This window comes from Gymnoscopelus braueri (assembly GCF_963280865.1).
Source record: "Gymnoscopelus braueri genome assembly, chromosome: 19".
Taxonomy (NCBI): domain Eukaryota; kingdom Metazoa; phylum Chordata; class Actinopteri; order Myctophiformes; family Myctophidae; genus Gymnoscopelus; species Gymnoscopelus braueri.
In genome coordinates, this window is record NC_137621.1 from 12,264,237 (window position 1) to 12,288,701 (window position 24,465).

Below are 24,465 nucleotides of genomic sequence, written 5' to 3' on the forward strand. Positions count from 1 at the left end.
AATCTGTATGGTAGAGTATGTTAATACAATATAACTTATACAATCTGTATGGTAGAGTATGATCAAACAATATAACGTATATAACGGGTGGTTGTATTTTGTCTCCCTGCTCTTCTATTGAGACATTTAGATGGTGTCAAAGGTCATGTATCACCTAGCCACAGGATCTGACACTAAGTTTGACCCGATGGTCAAGATTCAATTTATGAACCCTAGTGTCCATATTCTGGGGGCGAACGTTTGGCGAAAATATTTAGTGTAGAGGGAAAAGAAGTAGGAGGCCTAATAGACCCGAAAGATTTAAAATAATCCTTTAGTTTTATGTCCATTGTCTTCCTCTGCCGACAGAGATTGGTATTTGCCACAATGTCCGAATTACAACATAGATGTCGGCACATCTACTGTAGTATCCAATCCGGTGCACCATCTGCCTCAAATAACTTTATTGACATTGTTAACCAGTAGGGTCTAAATACTTTTATTATCCTACTCTTACAGATTGGTTAAAATAATGTTTTTTTTATTGAAATAAGGTACAGATTGTAGCCTTAAAGGGATAGTTCACCCCCAAAATGACATTTTTTTCCGGTAGGAGACTCAAAGAGTCTCTATTGACCTCTATCTGCCGGTCATCAAATTATTGGCTTAGGAATGCGACAAAAAACTAAAAATCTCCATGAATTCAAGGCTTCATGGGGTTTGTAATTGCTTGAAAATAAGTACTTTTTTGGGTGAACTATCCCTTTAACCCCAGCATCCCTATTCTGTGTCATACACGCTGCGACACGTCGACTCGTGATCTTGTAGATCGGCTATTTTTTGGTGTATAGTGAAAAAAAGGGCGTACCAAGTACAATTGTCATTCAGGTCCGGGTTACAAAGTATAGAAGGTTATAAGCGGTCAAGATCAAAGAAGGAAAGAAAAAGGTTCCAAGAGAAAACTGATGATGACATTGAAAAGAAAAAGCGAGGTAGAGTTTGGCCTTCAGAGGATTTGGGGACATAAAGGAGACAGAGAAGGTGGTTTAAGACGACATGTCAGGCTGTCTCTAATCTCCAATCAGCAGAGACTTAAGACCTGGGAGGAAAGTTTCCAGCCAATCGGGAGGAGCCGTTGTATCCAGCAGGGAATCGGGGGGGGATGAGGGGGATTAAATGGCACTCAGCTAGAGAGATGAAGAGGAACCACACGTATGTGTGCGTGTGTGCGTGCGTGCGTGCGTGCGTGCGCATGTGTGTTGTACCACGGCCTGTGATTGGGGTGTGGACCATAGATATGACATAATCACATAAAAGTAATCTGATTTAAGATGGTTATGAGTAATAGTCATAGGTAACAGCAGTGGTGTTACAAAGTACTCAACCGCAGTAGAAGTATCATGTAATCAGTAATCATGGTAAAATAAAATATAACTCGACTACAAATGAAAGTTGCTCTGTCAAATGCAAATGCAAATGCATTTGACTATACTAAAATGTAGACATAAAACAAAATGCAAAGATGTTCGAGAAATTACTATATTTGAATGAGGGCTTAAGTGATTAATTCATAAAATACCTTTTCTCGGTTGTCTCTGAAATGTATTATGGAGTGAAAGTAATACAAAAAACTATCAACTACTCAGGTAAAGTACAGATACTCAAGAAATGTACTTAACTACAGTATTCATAGTAAAGTAAATGTACTGAAACAGCAGTGGAACAGGAGTGTGGTTGGGGGAGCAGTGGACTTGGATTTCTGGTGACATGTTCGCCTCAATGAACTGGGATGTGGCGCCCACTTGTGTCATACATGTGAAACTACATCCAACATGTATACCTTCACTCAAGGAGGGTAATGGACGATGTAGTTGTTATTGGCTGTTTAGTATTCATTATTTGAGTGCATTACCGGTATTTAGATTCTAAAACATATTCAACATATTTAAAAAACACTAAAAACACTATCCCATGCAAAGGATTGGCCTAGAGTACTTTATTTTCATACTTACAAAATGTAAGCTGGCATGAATAAGTACGGTATATTTTCATTCATCAACATATAGCATACAAAATGAACACACAATAACACATGTCATGTCATCAACAAATACAAACACTATAATGTACAAAAGAGATGGGAAAATTACATTTACCTCCCCTTTTGGTCTCCTGATAGATGTTCTTTCAGGACAATTTTGAAAGAAACCTTTAATGAATGGTGTCAGGGCATTCCACATTTTGGTGACAGAGCAGTAGAATGAGAAGAATGAGAATTTTCCCATGTTTGTTCTATATTTGGGTGATATACCAGATCAGTGTTGAGACTGTGGGTGTCACTCACTTTGGAGAAGTAGTTCGACAGGTATGAGGGAATGCATATAATAATAATAATAGGTACTACTACTACTACTACTACTACTACTACTACTACTACTACTACTACTACTACTACTACTACTACTACTACTACTACTACTACTACTACTACTACTACTACTACTACTACTAATCATCATCATCATCATATTTATTTGTGTAGCACCTTTATTTTTAAGTTATTTTGTGGCTTTTCTGAGCCTTTATTTTGATAGATATACTGTATAGTGGAAAGACGAGAGAGACCGGAGTCACAGACAGAGGTATAGCCTAGTGGTTCGGCCAACCAAGTATCGAACCTAGGACTCACTGTCAGGCATTAGAGCCCATATACTGTATGTGGTACCACTCATCCGTCTGGTCGCCCTATCAGTATAGAAATAAAATGGATATCATTAAAAGAAACATTACACATTATATCGTCTCTATCGGGTGGAAATCCTTTTGAGCTTGCATATCTGCTACTTTAGATGCTTTTGTGTGACGCTATAGTATATGATCAAGTACGGCGTTGATTTATGAAAAAACACAAAAAGTTAAAATATGAAGATAAGAGGTTTCTGCCCAATAATACTTTTCCAGTCATTAAATCTGATATCACATAACTTCACTGTGTCTGAGGTGTCTCTTTTTGCAGGTAGTCTCCAGAGCCATCATCACCACCATCATCATCCTCCCAGACGTCAAAGTTGGTCTCTTCATCCACCTTCATCAGCACCACGGTGCTCGCTGGTAACGAAGATGGGGAGGTTTGTGTTGTTGAGTTGAGTTGAGGCTGTCTATTTATAGCTGTGTTAATGTAGTGGGAAAGACATTGTATTGCTAAATACCATAATTTGTATTAATAATGTAGATCTGCAAAGTGACTATAGAAATAAAGCTGACAAATACTTTTAGTGCACTAAAAAGTACAGGTGGTTCAGGGCCACTCACCACGTCTCATGACTGTGAGTCGTGCAGATGCGGATGTTCCTCCCAAGGCATTGTGGGAAATGCAGGAGTAGATGCCAGCATGAGACAGCTGGAGGTTCTGGATCTGGAGCCAGCTGGACATGGTGTAGCGCTCCGGACCGCCACGGAGCTGACAGGGACATACACTAGTCACTATGTATTTTTTGTATGTCAATACAATTTAACTTATACAATTGGGGTGGTTGTATTTTGTCTCCCTGCTCTTCTATTGAGACGTTTAGATTGTGTTAATCTGGAGAATCTGACGTTCATCAAATTATTGGCTCAGGAGTGCGACAAAAACAAACAAATGTCCATGAATTCAAGGCTTCATGGGGTGTATAATTGACAGAAAATACCGGGTGAACTATCCCTTTAAGTGTTTAAACTGTTCCGAATTTTGCAGGGGACCTCCTGGAAACCCCCTCAAGGACCCCTGGGGGTCCCCGAACCCCACTCTGAGAACCACTGGTTCAGACACATCCGAGTCTCACTGACAATTCAAACTTTATTCCAGACACTCAGGGGGTCCATATTGCATACGACACTGACTGATGACATCATCAAACCTGGACAGAGATGTGAGGATCGTCCCCTGGCAGGAAGTGGTCACTGCCCTTCTTCTTCCAGCTGAGGGTTGGCAGCGGGTAGGCTGAGACTTCACACCCAAACACAACGTTGTTGCCCGTGAAGTTGGACACATCTCTGGGCACTCTGAGGATGCGGGGAGCTGATCGTAAGAGAAAGGAAAAACAACTGAGGATAAGTACGAAAGAATACTGACACTACGTTGAAACAACTGGAAACTAACACACACAAAGTGGGCAGGGATTCACTAACTTTCCTCCCAAAAATTCACAGCCCAAGGCTGTGGCCCCTCTATTGTGAAATGGCAAAGAAAATGTATTTTTTTTGCATTTGAAGACAGTGTGCAGGAATTTTTCTTTCAGTGTGTTGGGGCCCTCGTTTGGTCTTCTCCTACGCACCTGTCACCTTTGCAGGTGTCCAAAAGACTTGCTTTTTAAAGAAAAAATATGGAAAATGGCCGACCTACAAGCATGTAAATCTTTTTTCCCCTTCATAGTCCTCCCCCTTCCAATTGCCCCAATTCCAATTAGTTTTTATTGGCAACATAATGAATATAGGTACTGTATGGTTCATGCTGGTACTGTATGCACATAATTACAAATAACGTCCCTGGTTCAATCCCAGGCCACAGATATGTGTTGCATGTCGTTCTCGACCCTCAGCTTCCTGTCTCTCTTCACACTCTCCTATCTAATGGACAAACTGCCTAGAATTAATTATAATATGAATATAAAAATGTGCAGATGCACCTGAGTAGCATGGTCCTTGTCCAGTCATTCTGAGGATGGTCTTACTCCGGCTGGAGGCCTCTCTCAGTTGACACACGTTGGGGTAGGTCCACCCGTCAGAACCACACACCGGGCCTTCGTCCCGACACACACATGTGGGCTCCGGCTCGGCCCTGTTCTTCTTGCCTCTCTGACCTCTCTGTGAGAAGTGTTATAGAAAATGTATATTTCCACACTCAATGAAAAGTATAGACAGTTTTATTGAGGAATATCAGAGCATACAACAACTAACATGTAGCAGGAAGAAGTGGGAACCTCGATGTAAAATTGGCTATTTGGTCCAAAATGTAAAAAAACGGTCTTAAACAGTATGTGATTGAATATTTGGTCATAAACCAGCAGTTGCAGCAAGGGTAAATTTAGGTGTGATAATTCAAATTAAGACCATTTTTAACATAACCACTTTTGCATCAAGGTGCCCACTCTTGCTTAGTGCCCACTCTTCTTGTATCCGGATAGCCTATAGCAAGGCCTCGGCCTCCACCTCCCCTGTGTCATCTCTGCCTCTCTGTGCCCCTCTCTCCTCAGTTGTCCTCAAAACTTTCTTTTTATACAATCTCACAAGTAAGGAAAGGTCATATTAAAGGAGGAGTAATTAAAGAAACCCCACCCCGGGCCCCGGGCTGGGAAACAGTTGGAATGCAAGCAAGCAAGTTTGTAGCGGACCAACACCTTTGAATATTAGGGTGGTAAATGTCTGGACAAAGGCATCGAAAAACAAATGAGCAACAGACAGCAGTTGTTAGAAGTCTTAGATTAAAATAAATGAAATAATGGACGTATTAACACTTATTTGATATTTACCATCGCAGACGTTTTCCTCTGGCAGACGAGACCCACCCCACAGCGCCCGTAGAACTTCTGCGCGCCGTCGGGGTCACACTGCTGCCCCTCCACGTTGGCACACTGCTCGCAGCATCCGCAGTCGTCCCGCACCCGCCCCGCGGGGCAGCCGCCGGGCGCCCGCGGGCAGAGCCTGGGGTTGCACTTGCCGCAGCCCGCCCCTTCCTCCCACAGGCGCAGCCAGCCGCGGTGCTGGGGCGGGACCCCCAGGGAGGCGCGGATGCACGCGCTCAGGTAGATGCAGGCACATAGCCACGTCAGAGCCGATGGCATCGCCTCGACCTGTCACGCTGAAGCCAGACTCTTTGTCTTAAAAAATTATGACAGATAATGTTGAAAGTAATTAAGCTCAGGACAAGCGCCAGGACCCAAAAAAAAGCAGGATGGAAGCGCGAGACGTTTTCCGCTGTGAGTCCAGAGCGCAGACTGGCGCTCATAACATTTGGAACGATATCCCTTTTTCTGCTGGTCTCTGAAAGTGGAGTGGCCCCGTGCCGTCGTTCCCCCTCTGAGGTTTAAACGAATCCTTCTGTCTTCTGAGCCTCACGGTCTTCTTCTGAATAGATGTTTTTCTGTTATTATTATTACCACATAACCGGCCACATTGTCTTCCTGCATCACATTTCTTCATCAGCTCAGGGTCCCTGGTAAACAAAGTGACGGAGTAAAGGTGGTTTGCAAACTTCACCTCTTTAAATGTCCACCTCTCATCTTCTTCCGCTTCTCATAATACTGTTGCCTTTCTTCGCGTGCCAGTGTCTCTGGGCAGTGCCAGTGTCTCTGGGCAGTGCCAGTGTCTCTCTGGGTAGTGCCAGTGTCTCTGGGGGAGGGCAGAACTGGCGAAAGGGCTTCAGAAGTGACACGGCATCTAAAAGAATCTTACTCAATATGTCACTCGTATAGGTGTTAACCACATGAACCCAAGCATCCCTATTCTGTTGGCGAACGTTCCACGAAAATAGCAGATCTGCAAGTTCACAACGCGTCTCAGCGCGATACGTTGTGAGCGTATAGATCACAGCTTTTTGTGGCAAAGAGATTTGGTGTAGGGAGAAATACTAGCGACCCTGGTCAACTAAGTATGTAGGGTATTAACTGGTTAATAAACAGCCTTGCTCTAGCTGTCCACATGACTGTGAAAAGCTCTTCATATACTGTAAGTATCATACACTAAAATACATACTGGGAAGTATGGTAGAGGATATGAGGATAGGAATCAGGATATTGCAAATACTGTTTCTATTGTGTGAAATACAGCTCTATCTACTCCATCTAGTACAGACTAGATGCTTGTGGAGTAGTGTGACATTCCTGGCTCTGTAAACAGTATAAATCTGTCTCGAGGTTTGGACAATGGACATGGTTAAAGAAACCTTGAGAAAACAATGATGACCTTGGCATTAGATATTTTTCTGCACAACAGAATTTTAACAATTTGCACGGATGTGTGTGTGTGTTTTCTTGCAAGACACACAATGTCTGGACATGTTTTTGCAATTTTCTCTAGCTTTAGGGTCATGATTCATCATAGATCAGCTATGAGGAATCATGACCCTATACTAATTCACTTCCACAAAGTATTCACTTATTATCCACTTAGTATCCACATAGTATTCACTTATTATCCACATAGTATCCACCTAGTATTCACATAGTATCCACTCACATAGTATCCACTTAGTATCCACATACAGTATTATCCACATACATAGTATCCACTTAGTATCATCCACTAGTATCGACTTAGTATCCACATATTATCCACTTAGTATCCACATGCCATGGCACTTGGCATGAGTTACTGTAAGACAGGCACGTTTACTTGTTTCATAGGGCGTTTTCAAAGTGCATTACATAATAAGGCATGAAAATACATTAAAAGGATAATAGAAGGAATCAAACAACATGAAATTAGGTCAGGGTTCATTTGTTTGAGTCTTCTAACACTGAAAAAACTTTAATGTACCAAAGTTGAATCTACCCCTGTTCCAGCATACTACTACTCCCCCTACAGGTACAAACCTCTGTCGTTCAGTATTGGTATCAACCACTTTTATGTAAGATAACACTTTTATGTTGGGTGTCCTTTTGCCTACTACAACACAGTACTCTATCAGAAGCAACAATACACCCCTTAGATTCTAGGCCAGGGTTGAATTACAGTATTTTCACACACCCAGAACCTAACAGACATCCATAGAATTGCACATTCCTATCATTCAGTACCATCTTAGGGAGTTGTTTTTGACTGAAAAGAATAGATCAAAAATGTTTGTGCTCTGTGCTCCTGGTTATCTCTCAAAACTTTGAGTATGTCAGTTAAAGCTCCATTTCATTGAATCAAATGTTCAAATTGCTCAACTGGTTGATCCTTTACTATAAAGATTGAGCAAACCTTTATCCATAAATATACTTTATAGTACCATTAACCAAATGCACATGACAGTGACTGAATGTAAAATGTGTGTGTGTGTGTGTGTGTGTGTGTGTGTGTGTGTGTGTGTGTGTGTGTGTGTGTGAGAGAGTCTGTATGCACTTATACCGTATGTTGGTTTGTTTACTGTTGTTGAGTGAGAAAACAATGTTGCACATTAAGCTAATCATCTGATGACCCCCCAAAATCATTTGAGCCCGCCCCCACACACACACACACACACACACACACACACACACACACACACACACACACACACACACACACACACACACACACACACACACACACACACACACATATAGTGTATATAAATCATTTACTTTCATGAAATAATAGTTATCATGATAAATTCCAGATGCCATTTAATAGTAACGTGGCACACAGTGTAAAAGTGTACATGTGGCTTCAGTCAACAGAGTGGCACTCCTTACAATAACTGTACTGTTAGCAATGAGAGGCGTGGTTGTTAGGCGAGTGACTTGTGACGTCAGAGCATGTGAGGTCTTCCTGGTGTGACGTCAGCAGCACATATACTAGCGTTGCCATGTCCGCTTTTTATAAGCAACCTTGGGCTTGTTTTTCTGTGTAGTTGCTTGTAAATACTGTTAGTTGGGCTTGTTTCTAAATGTTGTTTATATCAGTGGTTTTTCATGTCAAGGACCCCCAAATCAATATGCATTTGTCCGCAGACTCCCCCTACTTCTGAAAATATTGTGTGCCACAGTGCCAGAGAGCAGAGCCGTGCGGGAGAAATGCGTTTTTTTTGGCGGTTTTGGGCGGATATTTCCGAGTTTTTGGTGGTTATTTGCGGTTATTTCTTTTTATAACTCTTAATAAATGTGATTCTGTTAATTTAAAATTTTTTTTTTTTCGTTTTTTTGCGGGGCTCCCCCAAGCGCGGGGCCCTGTGCGGCCGCACCGTTCGCACTACCCTTGGCACGGCCCTGCCAGAGAGAGACCCCCATACAAGGTTTGTGTGGATTTGAAAATATTTCACAATTTTCACTTTTTTAAAAAGAGTTTTCTCTGAAAATAGCTGATCTACAAGCTCACACGCTGCGTGTGACAAGCATCATGACGCGTTGTGAGCTTGTAGATTGGCTATTTTTGAACAGAATAGCCAATGCAAGTAGCCGATGCAAGTCTCATGTGGCCTAAAATTCTTCTTTTGGGCTTGTTTTCATGACCTGGTTGCTTAATTATTTTGCAAAACCTGGCAACACTGACGAACAGCGGAAGGAACCGTCACGTCGTCGATCATGTACAGTTTCTGTATCCGGTATCACTTAGCAATAAAAGCCACATAATCGTGTAATTCCGATTCAACCAGAGAAAACACGGCTCGTTTTATATTCCGTCGCTCGCCCACAAGAACTGACGTACAACACCGTCGTGATAGATCAGTTCTTATCGGTGAGCGACGCCGCAGTGCAGCCAGAATATAACGAGCGCTTTTATTTTGAAAGCAAGTTTAGGACGTTATGCCTGATTCAGTCTCGTTCCAGCCCCATTCAGTGTTGCCATGTCCGCTTATTATAAGCGACTTTGGGCTTGTTTTTCTGTAAAGTTGCTTGTAAATATTGGTAGGGTTGCTTTAAAAAAAAAGAAGATTATTTAAACCAGTGGTTCTCACATATTTTCATGTCATGGTTTGGACCCTCAAATTCAGTCAAATTAATATGTATTTGTCCCTATAACCTCCATCTGAATATGTTTTGTGCCAGGGGAGCCCCGTGCCAGATTTGTGTTGTTAAAATGTCTTCCAAATCTTCCAAAAATGTTATTTCAATTCGGTTTTTTTTTAAATAGCAGATCTACAAGCTAACAACGCGTCGCATCGTGACGCGTTGTTAGCTTGTAGATCTGCTATTTTCAAAATAGCCGATGCAAGCGCTTTTGTGGCCTGCTTCTTTTTTGGCTTGTTTTCTTAGACCTGGTTGGTTGCTTGTTTCTTTCACAGTAACTGGCAACACTGGTTCCACGTCTCCCTCACCAGGAACTGCAGGAAGCAATAATAATGTTGCAACCAACATCCAGCAGCTCTGTGCTGGACAGACAGCAGATCAATCATTGATGTGATTTCATTGATAGACTGACTGACACTTTTTATTCTGATCTTCACGTTCTCTGAGGCTGCTCTTCATTCAGCTTCATCTCTGCTGTGGAAGAAAGAACTACAGCTGTAACCTGTTGTGACGAGGGGTTTGAGTGAGTAACTTTACTTATCTGGACATTTAAAAACCATATGTATTGTTTGCTGGTGTGGAGTTTTGTTCTTCTGTTGTCTTTAATGATCAGATTATAGACGGTTAGGTGTGTGTTTGACTTTTTAGGCCATTATTGTGTATTCCCAGTTTGTTGTCATGTGATGTTTTCTGTTCAGTTTGATGTGAGCAGCAGTTCTTCTTACTTGTCTTGACATTTTAAAACAATACAGTTTGCTGATGTGGATTTTGTTCTTCTGTGACAATTGAGTCTGTCTTTATAAGAGTCAGATTATAGATGTTAGAGGTGTTGTGTGTGTGTTTTAGGCCATATTATTATTGTGTATTTCAGTTGGTTGTCATGTGATGTTTCCTGTTCAGTTTGATATGATTCTGAGCAGTTCTCTGAAGCATTCAGTGTTTCCCATTACCTTTGAGCTGCAAATCACAACAGAAGTATCAAGTATATAAAGAAAATGCACTTTTCAGATAGAACAGGTCTATAATAATATACTAATCAAATATTGTTATTTTTTTCAAATGTATGCTCTTTAAGACCACTGACTTACCAGCCAGTGTTTTATTCAGTATTTGATTGAATCTCCCAAGACAGGCAAAAGCTATGTTTTTGCATTCTGTAGCCTAACAATTCTGGATTTAACTTTAATTCATTAAGCACAATTTATTGCATTGCTTGTAGTGTTATTTGGGAACAGTATCACGTTGTGATGTAGACATAGATGACATGGGTTTAAGGATGTAGGATAGGCCTACTTGGGGGGTTGATAGCACAGTTTGTAGAAGTGAGATGGTCAATATTGTATTTCACAGCAGGATTAGAAAGTTGGCCAGATAATTGTGAAAAAGATTATGTATCCTGACAACACTAACATACATCTTGAATATTAGGTTTGTATGAATATGATTGAATCATTTATGTTGATGATTGATGAATATTTTTCTAAACACTTTTTAAAGTATCATGTCCCTCATGTAATTTTTTCCCCCTTATAATATTATTAAGAACAGAAATGTGACATTAAATGTAATGTTTGTAGTAGTTATATAATGTATTCAGCTACAGTAATAATAGAGTGCCCCAGATGCAACCAAATTTCATCTGTAACGTAAAATTACATGTAGCCCGCCTGCATTCAGCCCAGTATCACCCCTCAAAAAAACAAACAAGAAAATCAAGAAAAACAAAGCAGTAAACCGAGGGAAATCACTGGCTTTGATGTACAGTCAATCATTTTACCCCGATACTGATTTTAACCACTTAGTTATAACCAGTAGTTAGGAATAACAATTTGACTGTTTATAGCTATTAAGAACTGGACTGGTGGCAGCGGTGGCCTAGTGGTTAGAGGGGCGGCCTTGATACCGGAAGGTCCCTAGTTCGATTCCCCAATTCATCACATCAATCATGAATCACCGCTGAATAGCCCTTGAGCAAGGCTTCCATGCAGGGTCTGGCTGTAAATAAGTTTCGCACTTAGTCCAACACCCTGGGTAAACAACAAACTTTGCTTTGCTTTGCTTTGCTTTGCTTTGCTTACTGAATTGTGCTTTTTGGTGTAGGCCTACTTTTGTAACACAAGGTGTCAGAAAAGGTAAAGAAGTGCAACAAGAAGTATTTGTATTTCCTTCTAGTCTAGATGATCTACTAGTACAATAGGCAGTAAGGTTTCTTTATTAATTCTGGTTTGACAGGTTGAGTTTACTGAAGGTGTGGTGGAATAATTGAGTATTGATGCACTTATATGCACCTATTGATGTGAATTCTTGTGGCCTTATCAGCTTGGTCAAACAATGCAGCATATCCTGTTCCACTGCATCACAAATACATGATGGCTTACTGAGTCCTCGGACTATTACAGGTGTTCCCACGCTTTTTCAGTTTGAGAAATTTGGTGTCTTCCCGGGCTTTGTAAGCTTACAAAAATACATGATGAATGAATCACTCAAAAATTATGAAAATACCAGATCTGCAATCTCACAACGTTGTGTGAACTTGCTATTTTCCCTACTTTGGAAATGTTTAGAAAACTTTGTAAATTTCTGAAAATAAATCAAAATATTTGTCTATTTTTTTTTGTTGGAAAGGTTAAAAACCAGGAAAATTACCCGCATGAGAATGGCTGAGAAGGTCCTGGTCACCGGTGGAGGTGGCTTCATCGGCAGTCATTGTGTGGTGGAGCTCATTGAAGCAGGCTATTGTCCAGTTGTCATGGATAACTTCAGCAACGCCATACGAGGTAAGTTCCCTTTGAGCGTCATTTATACTCTGTGTAGAACCATGATGGCGGTTGCCTAAAAGATCAACAGATCTTCAAGCTTGCCAAAAAGAACAGTCTTGCCTAAAAGAACAGATCTTCAAGCTCATGTAAGATTGAAGATCTGTTCATTTAGGCAAGCGACACAATCGTGCGATTGAGTAACCAGAGAGTGTGTATTGTATACAACTACCTAGTGATCCATTATCCATGCCAGTGGTTTTCCAGGTGTAGCGTGCCTTTGGATATTGTGACAACCACACATTTTAATTATTGCAATATGTACAGCTATACATGTTATGAATCATATTTTTTTTTTAACTTTATCAGCACAAATCTTCCAGTACAGAGACAAAATATATACCCTAAAAAAAAATATATATATATATATATATATATATATATATATATATATATATATATATATATATATATATATATATATATATATATATATATATACACACACATATACATATATATATATATATATACACATATAATATATATATATTTGCATTTTTTATTTCTTTTAGGGTATGTATTTTGAGCGTGTCTTAGGCAATCATTAAAAGAAGAAAAAACGGAGAAAAAACATATTTTCAAAAATTGCTTACAAGCTCACAATGCGTCGCAATACGGCATGTTGTGGTCTTGTAGATCGGCTATTTTGGCTGTGAATAGATGTGTGCCTTGAGATTTTGACTTGCTCACTGGTGTGAAAGCCACTGATATGCAAACTGCGATTGTGTTTACTTTGCGCTTACTGTGTGTGTGTGTGTGTGTGTGTGTGTGTGTGTGTGTGTGTGTGTGTGTGTGTGTGTGTGTGTGTGTGTGTGTGTGTGTGTGTGTGTGTGTGTGTGTGTGTGTGTGTGTGTGTGTGTGTGTGTGTGTGTGTGTGTGTGTGTGTGTGTGTGTGTGTGACATCCTGTTCCACCTGGAGGAGAAGGCGATGTACCTGAAAGCATTCGCAGGATAGAGAAGATCCTGGACACCAGCATTGAGTTCCATGAACTAGACATGTTGGACCGGCCTGGATTAGAAAAGCTCTTTAAGAAGGTCAGAAAAGGCAATATTTGACGGTATCCAACTAGGCGTAATGCTATTATACATTATGTTTTATGTTCTAATCCAAATACATCAAATGACAACAGTCACTCCTTACCAAAATGGCTGACAAGACTCAATAAGGTATATAATTTAAGTGTATTATCCAGGACTTATTTGAATGAATATGTCTGTCTATAATAGATAGACTAGATAGATAGATAGAAACCTAGATACCTCATTGGCTGGCACAGCGATGTGTCAACGCGGCCGCCATATTGGGGAAGGGGAGCCGTGCACCCAACTGTCAATCACAGCACAATGGTGCTGTTTTGAATTACATTTTGTGAATAAAAACTCCATTGTGTTCATTATGTGTGCGTCTCACTGCTTCACAGCATTCGTTCAGCGCTGTGATGCACTTTGCTGGTCTGAAGGCCGTCGGGGAGTCTGTGGAGAAGCCGCTGCGCTATTATCACGTCAACCTGGCCGGCACCATCAACCTGCTGCAGGTCAGTGTCTCTGCCTGTTGGTGTTGTGTGATCTAACATAATATCCCCCCCACCCCCACCACCCCACTAGGCCTGTCACAATTATTACATAATCGCTAAATAGCAAATATTTGAGATAATCACAATTATTTAGCATAATCGTGTCCATGTTGAAAACGTTTAATTTACTTTCAAACATTTTCAAAAATTTTGAAAGTAGCAGATCTACAAGCTAAAAAAAATATATATATATATTTGTAATCACTTTCAATCTGGTGACCCTATTTTGAGCATTTCATGGGCCATCATTAAAAGAAGATAAAACTAAGAAAAAAAACACATTTTCAAAGACAACAAAGACACATTTTCAAAAACTGCTTACAAGCTCACAACACGTCGCAATACGGCATGTTGTGGTCTTGTAGATCGGCTATTTTGGCTGTGAATAGAGAGGTGTTGATTTTTTTTGTGAATGTTCATATGCTTTCAAACATTTTCAAAAATATTGAAAGTAGCAGATCTACAAGATGCGACACGTTGTGAGCTTGTAGATCGTCTATTTCCACTATTAATGTTCTTTTGAAAGTATAAACTTATTAAATATGTCAGTCCTTTCCCTGTACAACTTCAAAGCCTAAAAGGCCAAACAGAAAATGATTTTTCATTCATAATGTTCCAGTGTTCAACGACACAATTACATCGTCAATCGCAATTATTTGCGTGACAATTAATCGTCTTGTAAAATGTCATAATCTTGACAGCCCTACTACACCCCGCCAGATTGAAGTGGTCGTCATTTGCTTGTTTTTTTGTCAGAGTATGGCAACTTGTGTATTGTGTGTGTGTGTGATGACTTGGTTTCATGCTAATTAATTAAAGTACAGCCAAATTAGTAACCCACTAATGTGTGAGTGGGGCTTGCATTTACCCGGAAACTCACCCAGCCTGTGTTACTGCCAAAGTGTGTGTGTGTGTGTGTGTGTCTGCTTTTTAGACTACTTACTGTATGTCAGCGGCTGCTGATTGTGTTGTGCATTTGTGGTGTTGTGTGTGGCATGTGCACGTGTCTGTCCCAGGTCATGCAGGCTCATGGCGTGCACAATCTGGTCTTCAGCAGCTCGGCCACGGTGTACGGAGACCCGCAGCACCTCCCCATCGACGAGCAGCATCCGGTGGGCGGCTGCACCAACGCCTACGGCAAGACCAAGTACTTCATCGAGGAGATGGTCGTCGACCAGTGCAAGGCTGAGAAGGTGTGCTGCTGCTCTTCTGCGAACACACACAGAGAGAGTTTACATCAGTGTTGATTTTGACAGCAAATTTTTATTTAGTTTTAGTCCTAGTCTTTTGAATAAAATTCCATTTAGTTTTAGTCACATTTTAGTCATCTGAAATGTTTTAGTTTTTGTCTAGTTTTAGTCGACTAAATATCATAAGATTATAGTCGACTAAATCTACAGTTGATTTAGTCGACTAAAATGTATTTTGGCGGTGCCTTGATGGTGTCATAATGGCTGATTTCACACTTGTTTGCATGCTGGAAATAGCCGATCTACAAGCTCACTGAGCTTGTAAATCTGCTATTTTCAGAGCGCAACCCAACATAAAATGACGTGTCTTAGTTCTACTGAATCTCTTCTCCGCTCGTCCCTCACTAACATTTTAGTCTAGTGTTTATTTGTTGACAAAATTGTCAATATATTTAGTCTAGTTTTAGTCATCATAGCTTAGTTTTTATTTAGTTTTCGTCAGTGAAAAAAGGTAGTCGACGAACATTTTTCGTCATAGTTTTAGTCGACGAAATCAACACTGGTTTACATGCACACTAATAATACCCTGATAATCGTGAATAGTCAGGTTTATGGCCATCGTTTGATTGAAGTGTTTTACATGCGTGGCATTAGCACGATTGCATTAACCCATTAAGACCTGAGGCTGACTACAAATGTCTTCTAAATCCTAACAAAAACCTATGTTTCTATATCAGCGGTGCTCAAACTTTTTCATGTCAAGGACCCCCAAAATTATATATATATTATTATTATGTGTATTTGGCCGCCGACCCCCCCCCCCCCCCCCATCTCAAAATATTTTGTACCAGGGACATCCAGAATCAAATATTTGAGTTAAAAATGCTTTAATTTTTTTTATATATTTTGAAAGATTTGCGCAAATGTTCACAGATCTTTCAAAAATAGCAGATCAACAAGCTCATAGCGTGGCACGAAGTGGCACAGATGCTTTCCCGGTTTTAATGGGTCAATAACCCAGGTTTACATGTTTTATTCACATCAGGTCCGGTTAAGTTGGTACATCTCACGGTTACAGACATGGGCACATACATTTAGACCTGATGCCGGTTCTAAAAACGCCTTCAAATTTGTATTTAAAAAAAAATATATATATGTTGCTATATATACTATAGTAACAACTAATGTGACACAGATGCTGTCCCGGATTAAAAGGTTTAAATACATTTAGGTTACAACAGGTCTAAATGGGTTCACAAAAGACATTTTACAAAGCATTTACATTTCCAAATATTATGTCCAAAGACTGTCTTAATTGGGTTTTGCTTACCCCCAATAAGAGAGTATTCCAACTTTTGAAATCGGATGATGGTGTTTACATTTTTAACTAGAAAATGTGCTCCTCGGAGCACAAGTCTCCGCCAGCAGACCCGTGCTATTTTAATCAAATGAAATCACTTACCCTATCTTTAACCATAGTTCTCTAGGAATGTTCTAATTCTTACTTAAAATAGAACATGTATCTGTGTCATGTTGTCAGCATTTGTGGCTCGTCTTCGTTTATTGTCATTTAGGGATTCTTTGTCTCTGTTTAGTGTTCTTTCTCTCTGTTTCTTAGCTTTGGCCTTCTGCGCCTTTGCTTCTTCATCAGGTTTCAGATGATGATTTGCTGCTTCTTCAGTTTGCGTAATGGGAGTTAGTTGCATTGTGTGATCTCAGCCTCTCCTGTCTAAGCTATTTATATATTTATATTACATATTGTGATGTCACGTGAAACTGACCAATGTTAGGTGTTCTCAGAGGGACACACACACGCACGGACGGGTGATTTGTACTGGAAGGTACTGTTCCAATCAAGACTGATTGATCCTGTCTTACCTCACGTCTTTATAGGATTTTATTTCGTCAGGCGTCCCTCTAGCCAATCAAAAGCATTGGTGTCAACATATTGTCACGTGTCACGTGGAGCTTGACCAATGTTAGCTTCGCTAGGGGGGGGGGGGGACACACAGCGGGACGAAGCGAAAACATACTCTCCGCCTCCGGCGGAGACAATAACGTAGAGTATTGACGTTATATTTGAAAAGGAAGCATTGTAAAATGTCATATCAATCTGAACATACAGTTAAATCCTCCGTGTTTCTTTAACCAAGAGTAATTTAACCAAGCGTGTACAAATTGGAACCAGATGCAGGTTCCATTTGTAAACTCTTGGGAGTAAAACGAACACTGAGGATTTGACTGTGTATTGATGCCATTGTTGATAATGACACAGTTGTATAGTATTATAGTGGCAGACATCCATGACTTGATTTTCCCTGTGTGGAAGCAGGACTGGAATGCGGTGCTGCTGCGCTATTTCAACCCCATTGGAGCTCACGCCTCGGGCCAAATAGGAGAAGATCCACAGGGAATCCCCAACAACCTCCTGCCATATGTAGCCCAGGTACATGTTTGTTTGTGGTGTCTCTCTTGATTTAGTATGTTCTAATCCTTGCCATTTTGTTACAAAAACGCTTAAAGGGATAGTTCACCCCCAAAAATATTTTTTTTCTATCGAAAAGTTTTTGTTTTCGTCGCATTCCTAAACCAATAATTTGATGACCAGCGGACCGGTGGGCAGCGGTTCCGGTAGGAGACGCAATGGAGAGTTATGAATGTTATGAATGATTCTTTCACTGCCAGATGACGTCAGAACCGGAATTGACCCGGAAGTAAAAAGAAACGTCTTGTTTACTTCCTGTTTATTTCCCGGGAAAATGCCTGTATCTCCGTTCCTCTTGCTTTACGGCAAAAACATGAACTGGCCACAGCTGTGCAATGGATTATCGCACGCAGATACAAACAAATCCCGAGATGCGCGTGCATGTAATTAGGCGATCTCCGTGCGGACAGCGTTCACGGAAAATATTCCATGATTTTTCAAAGGTAGGTAAAAACACTCGTTTTCACTGGCACTGGGGTGACACTATTACACTTTTGCTCTGGCAGTTAAAGAGTTAAAGTCAGTGTGGCATAGGCCTTTATGTGTATTTCCCATAGAGGTATAATATAACTAGAGGGTGGATTGCCCCGCCCCCAGCTATTCATTTCAATGAAATTGCTCAGTGGCGTTTTGAAGCACCCGGAAGTAAGAAATATTGGTTCCATATTGGTTCCATGGGTCCATTCCATGGGCCGTGACGTGTCGTGGGCAGGCGCACAAACGGCAGATGCGTGCGCAGTAGCATTTTAAGTGCATTCTCAGATTTGACCACTAGGCTTCACTGTTCTACCGTGGTTCTGGGGGCTTGGTATGTCCTCATTGAAAATGTTCTTTTGGGTTAAGGTCGCCACGACTGATTTCAGTCATTTGGATTTCCATAGAAGCCAGCATGTCTTCTATGGAAGCATGTTGCGCAGCGAAAATAGCCGATCTACAGGTCTATCTAATTAGCATATCTACTTGAAGTTTCTCTGTAGGGTTAGGGTATGTTTCATCAAGTGTGTTGACTGCAGACTGTAAAGGACAAGTGAATCAAGCACTGAATGTCTGAATTCTTTACTCAGGTCGCCATCGGGAGAAGAAAGCACCTCAACGTATTTGGGAACGACTACGACACAATTGACGGAACAGGTAATACAGTTTCTAACTTATCATCTGTTCACCAACTGTTTTGATGTTATGCTCAGCCAAGTTTTTTGGACAGAGTGATCAGAATTACAACATCACAAGGTTGTTTGTGTGTTTTTTGTGTGTTTTTATGTACCACCACTCAGTATTAATAGCATTTTGTTCTCTTTGACTAGGTGTGAGAGATTATATACATGTTGTAGATCTGGCCAAAGGACACATAGCTGCTCTCAAGAAGCTGAAGGACAACTGTGGCTGCAAAGTATGTATTCATATATTCACTCAAGTACTTTAACCCATTAAGACCGGCAACACATACTGTGTCATTTTAGGTGTTTTATTTTATAGTTTGGCTATAAAAAAATAGCAGATATACAAGCTCATTGCGTGGCACCGAGTGCCGCGCTATGAGCTTGCAGATCTGCTATTATTTTAATCGTGAACATGTGTGCAAATCTTTGAATATATATTTTATAAAGCGAACATTTTTAACTCTTTAAATCTTTGCTTCTGGGAATTCTACAAATGTCTTCTAAATCCTAAACAGTTTTTTTGAAAAAACTTATGTTGCTATATTATCAGTGGTTCTCAAACCTTTTTCATGTCAAAGAACCCTCAAAATGATACGTATTTGGCCGCGGACCCCATCTCAAAATATGTTGTTCCAGGGGACCTCCCCAGAAGCCAAGATTTGAGTTAAAAATGTTCGCTTTAAAAATATATTCAAAGATTTGCAAACATTTCAAGATTTTTCAGAAATAGCAGATCTACAAGCTCATAGCGCGGCACGAAGTGACGCGCTATGAGCTTGTATATCTGCTATTTTTGAATAGCCAAAGTATAAAATAATGGTTAAAGTGGTTACACAGATGTGTTCCCGGTCCTAATGGGTTAAACTTAAACCTCCTTCAATGTTTACTTCCCCATTTAGTCCATGAGCCAGACAAGATTTCATTATCGAAAGAGTGGGCAAAACCAAACCTATATTAAATTGTTCATAGGGTCAATACGAGTAAATAAATATATGATAACCTCTCCACAGGAGCAGCTTTTTCATGGTTATCACACATTTTGTTATTTTCCCCATACGTACATGACAGGTGAAAAAAATGACAAAATTTAAAAAAGAGTTATCATAATGAAACTTCCTGAGTTGATTACTTACATGAAGACAATGATTTATTGTATTACAAGTTTTCTGAAATTGTATATTTAAATATGCAAATTAGGCATTTAGTCCATGAGCCAGAGCCCCAAAATTGAGCCAGATATTGAATATTCCCTCGTTAAAACCTTTGACTCCAGCATCTTAACAAAATGAAATAAGAATGTTGACTCTGGCTTTGTCCAATGTTCCAATGTTGATTCTGGAAAGTTATGCAAATTCAGGCATATTTTCCTAATGCCTAATTTGCATATTTAAATATACAATTTCAGAAAACTTGTAATACGATAAATCATTGTCTTCATGTAAGTAATCAACTCAGGAAGTTTCATTATGATAACTCTTTTTTAAATTTTGTCATTTTTTCACCTGTCATGTACGTATGGGGAAAATAACAAAATGTGTGATAACCATGAAAAAGCTGCTCCTGTGGAAAGGTTATCATATATTTATTTACTCGTATTGACCCTATGAACAATTTAATATAGGTATGGTTTTGCCCACTCTTTCGATAATGAAATCTTGTCTGGCTCATGGACTAATTTGACTTCTCTCACAGACCATTCTCTCATTCATTGCCTGCATGTGTGTGTGTGTCCACGCAGTAGATTATGACGTGTGTGTTTGTGTGTATTTTAGGTGTACAACTTGGGAACAGGGACAGGTTATTCTGTGCTGCAGATGGTCAAAGCTATGGAGAAGGCCTCGGGGAAGGAGGTGAGTGACAGTTGGACCGTGTGACAGTAATGCCCGATTTATACTTGGTCTCGTGCCGCAGCTCGTGACGAAAATAACAGCAGCTTGTAGATTTTCAGGCCTTTGACTCACCAAAATAATCATGTTTGAACTGGGGACCCCCCCACCACCCCGTCAAGCATTTGGAATTGTAGGCATTACATTTAGTTTGACTTGGTTCCACAGATAAGTATTGTGAAAATAGCCGAACTACAAATAGCCTCACAAGGCCTCGCACTGCGAAGCGTTGTGAGCTTGTAGATCGCCTATTTTTTACAATATTTGCCTCTTTCTTTCGTAATATTTGACAATTTGGTATTAAACATGTAATATTTGACAATTTGGTATTAAACATGCAATATTTGACAATTTGGTATTAAACATGTCAAGTCCTTAAATTGTCACTTTAGAAATGTGCTGATGCCCTGTATACTCTTATACTGTTGAGTGAGAAAACAATGTTGCACATTAAGCTAATCATCTGGGGACCCCCCCGAAATAATTTGGGGACCTCCCTGGGGGTCCCGAGCCCCAGTTTGGGAACCACTGCTTTAAGAGATAAATCATTACTGAGGAGCTTACTGTGTATCCTATGACTACTTGTGAGGCTAAATAAACTACACTAATTGGTTCTGATCCAAAAACATTCTCTAGAATAGTATTTTTAGCTACTTAAGTAAGCTGCGTCAGTCTTGTCACATTTACTTTGGTCCCGCTGAACGTGTGTTCATTAGATCAACTACCAGATCGCCCCCCGAAGAGAAGGGGACGTCGCCTCCTGCTATGCAGACCCCCGCCTGGCTGAGAAGGAACTGGGATGGAAGGCCGACTTTGACCTAGAGAGAATGTGTAAGGATAGACGCACACTCATAGCACACGCACACTCATAGTGCCACGCTATGAGATTGTAGATCTGCAATGTTTTTGAAAAATCGTGAAAATGTGTGCAAATCTTTGAATATATATATATTTTTAAAAACAAACATTTGTAACTCAAATCTTTGCTTCTGGGGGTCCCTGGAACAAAATATTTTACAAATGTTTGCTTTGAAAAAAGATATATTCAAAGATTTGCACAAATCTGCTATTTTTCAAAAATAGCAGATCTACAAGCCCATAGCGCGGCACTCGGTGCCACGCTATGAGCTTGTAGATCTGCTATTTTTGAATAGCCAAAGTATAAAATAATCTAAAACGACAAGGTAGCCTATTCGTTCCCGGATTGAATGGGTTAAGAATGTTTTGTTAGAAAACGAGACATGGAGGCTAATTACTAATCATGGGCTCCCTGTCCAATCAAAAGTAGGTGTGCAGTTTGTGAGCAAAGCTCTCAAGATGATGAATTCAGACACCATTCAAATAGTAATGGTATAAATGTAGCCTTTAGTTTTTCTTATTCCCTTCTGCTGTTGTTTGGTAAGGTAACCAATACAGTAGCAATTCCATTGTAGTTCCTCGTGACGTCATGCATATAGCGGTGGTTTACTTTTGAAGGGAGTGACAGGCAGACAGAGAGAGACTCTTCTAGATGCTGTTGCGTAAAAAACATTCCTGTAATACCACACAGAGGGTGTCAAAAGTCTCGCACAGTAATTGTGTGAGCGAGTGATTTCCCCAAAACATCAAAATGACAGATATGATGACATTCAAACCATTCATAATAATGTGATGGCAGAATTTGCAGCATTCAGTGGCGGCACCAACGGATTTCTATTGGGGGGTGCTGAGGGGGAACTTGACTATGAATTGGGGGTGCAGACCTGTGGATATAAATATACCCACACACGGTGCACCCATAACCAAATGCAATGGGGCGTGACACCAAAAAGTGTGTGTGCATGGCGTGTGTGCTGCCAGTGAAAATATTTGTGTGCGTAAACAATTTGATCTGCTACACTCAGTGGTGGAAAAGGTGCTCACATTTTTTACTTAAGTAAAAGTATCAATACTGCAATGTAAAAATACTCTGTCCGGAATTCCAAATTTACTTTCAAAGTACAAAAGTATTGGTTTCAAAATATACTTAAAGTACCAAAAGTAGAAAGTACTCATTGTGCAGAATGTCCCATTTCACAAGTTTTCAAATGTAAAAAAATCACTTGAAAATAGCAGATCTACAAGCTCACAATGCGTCACGAAGCGACGCATTGTGAGCTTGTAGATCCGCTATTTTCAAATGGCCAAAATATATATATAGGGCTGAAGTGAGTAATGTATGTTTTGTAATAATAATCAAAATCTACAAAGTAACTAGTAACTAAAGTTTTCAAATAATTGTAGTGGAGTAAAAGTACAATATTTGCCTCTGAGATGTAGTGGAGTAGAAGTAAAAGTACTGAAAATGTGAAATACTCCAGTAAAATAAAAATACCTCAAAATGTTACTCTGGAACACCTGAGAGTTAACTGTTTGTAACCGCCCCTTGGAAATGAATCTTCCACACTGAAGTTAAAGACTAATATCTACGCAGTGATATTAGTCTGGCCATGCCAGACTATGGCAGCATTGCTTCCAAAAGTGGCAGAAACGTTTTGATCAGCGTTCATGTGTTACCGTTGATTGATGTCTCACTTAATCTTATTTTAATTTCAGCATTTATATGGTTCAACTCCGAAATGAAACTGTAATATCTCATTTGACATGGTGAAATATTTTCTTGTATGTACTTGTGCGTGTCATCGTAGGTGAGGACCTGTGGCGATGGCAATCCAAAAACCCCAATGGATTTAACACCGGCATCATCTCTTGATGAAACGCCAGCTTCATCAAGTCGAATTACGTCTTCCATCAAGTTGAATCACATCTTTTTCCAAGTCAGCAGACCAAAACAAACGATCCTCCTTTTTTTCTCTTTTTCTTTTCCATTTTCACATGGAACCTCAAGACAAACTGAATGCTTTATACTAATTTAATGTCTTAATAATATCTTGATTCCAGACTGATTATTATTAGCTACCTTAACGTACTGTTTAGATAAACAGGAAAAATACATTTCTAATGTCTCTGTCTTGTCTCTTGTCTGTTGGTCATAAACATTTGTTATTTAAATGTGTTAGGAACTCAGAAGGGAACAAAATAAATATTTTCCTATGTTATTAATGCAGTGTCTTTTTTTTGTCACAACCATTATTAAACGTGTGACCATGTTGTCATTAGTTTTTGACTATAGTAGGTGTCCAGAAATGAATGACATGATGATGAAATAACTTTGGATCAAGATTTTAAAATGACAGATCTAGACATGCCATTTGAAACATTTAGATAGATAGACCGACAGATCCGTGTGAAGAAATGCATAGTGGCAACTGCAGTAAGCATGAAACTCTCAGAGGATGGGTTCAGGTAAGAGTCGATTTTTTATTGATTGAATTTATTAACAACAGTTTGCAAAAAGTACAGCAGTACGATTATACAATGATGCTAAAAGGATAACAAAGCCCTGAGGGCTTGTTTCCATTGTGGTCCTATGTCCTATTCAAATCGTCAAGACTAAGGTACGGTAAGGTAAGTAGACAGATAATATATAAAATACTTTTTTAAAAGAAATGAATAAATAGACATTACAGTTTGATCCTAGAAATCTGCACATGCAGGGTCAGACTGAGTGCATGTAAATTCTGTATATTCTATCCGTAGATATAAGTAATCTAATGTACAATCTAGCAGAGCAGTACATGTATGCATGGACTTGTCTATATTGGAGGCACACTAGGGCATTG

General features: G+C 39.9%; 2 protein-coding genes across 4 annotated transcripts; one reads left to right on the plus strand and one right to left on the minus strand.

Annotated features, from left to right (window-relative positions):
* Window positions 1-2,965: 2,965 nt before the first annotated feature.
* LOC308074661 (kazal-type serine protease inhibitor domain-containing protein 1-like) lies at window positions 2,966-5,801 on the minus strand (the record flags this gene model as incomplete). The annotated part of the gene is made up of 5 exons (XM_080414168.1): window positions 2,966-3,087; window positions 3,292-3,462; window positions 3,875-4,039; window positions 4,647-4,824; window positions 5,490-5,801. The coding sequence occupies 5 exons, from the start codon at window positions 5,799-5,801 to the stop codon at window positions 2,966-2,968; spliced, it is 948 nt and encodes a 315-aa protein (XP_080270294.1).
* A 4,202-nt stretch (window positions 5,802-10,003) lies between these two features.
* On the plus strand, window positions 10,004-23,841 carry gale (UDP-galactose-4-epimerase). 3 transcript variants are annotated; one of them, XM_080413211.1, is made up of 11 exons: window positions 10,004-10,177; window positions 12,276-12,427; window positions 13,392-13,504; window positions 13,891-14,004; window positions 15,060-15,236; window positions 17,566-17,679; window positions 18,783-18,849; window positions 19,023-19,108; window positions 20,651-20,728; window positions 21,481-21,595; window positions 23,431-23,841. In XM_080413211.1, the coding sequence occupies exons 2-11, from the start codon at window positions 12,301-12,303 to the stop codon at window positions 23,493-23,495; spliced, it is 1,056 nt and encodes a 351-aa protein (XP_080269337.1). In that variant the 5' UTR covers window positions 10,004-10,177; window positions 12,276-12,300; the 3' UTR covers window positions 23,496-23,841. The 3 variants fall into 3 exon arrangements, with proteins under 3 accessions (XP_080269337.1, XP_080269335.1, XP_080269336.1); XM_080413209.1 differs by having other exon boundaries at window positions 10,005-10,177; window positions 13,389-13,504; XM_080413210.1 differs by having other exon boundaries at window positions 10,005-10,173; window positions 13,389-13,504.
* Window positions 23,842-24,465: the final 624 nt, after the last annotated feature.

Coding starts and splice junctions, on each gene's coding strand:
- gale (XM_080413209.1), top strand. CDS start 12,301: ATGAGAATGGCTGAGAAGGTCCTGGTCACCGGTGGAGGTGGCTTCATC. Junction 15,237..17,565: donor ACCAGTGCAAGGCTGAGAAG/GTGTGCTGCTGC, acceptor GTGTGGAAGCAG/GACTGGAATGCGGTGCTGCT. Junction 18,850..19,022: donor CGACACAATTGACGGAACAG/GTAATACAGTTT, acceptor CTCTTTGACTAG/GTGTGAGAGATTATATACAT.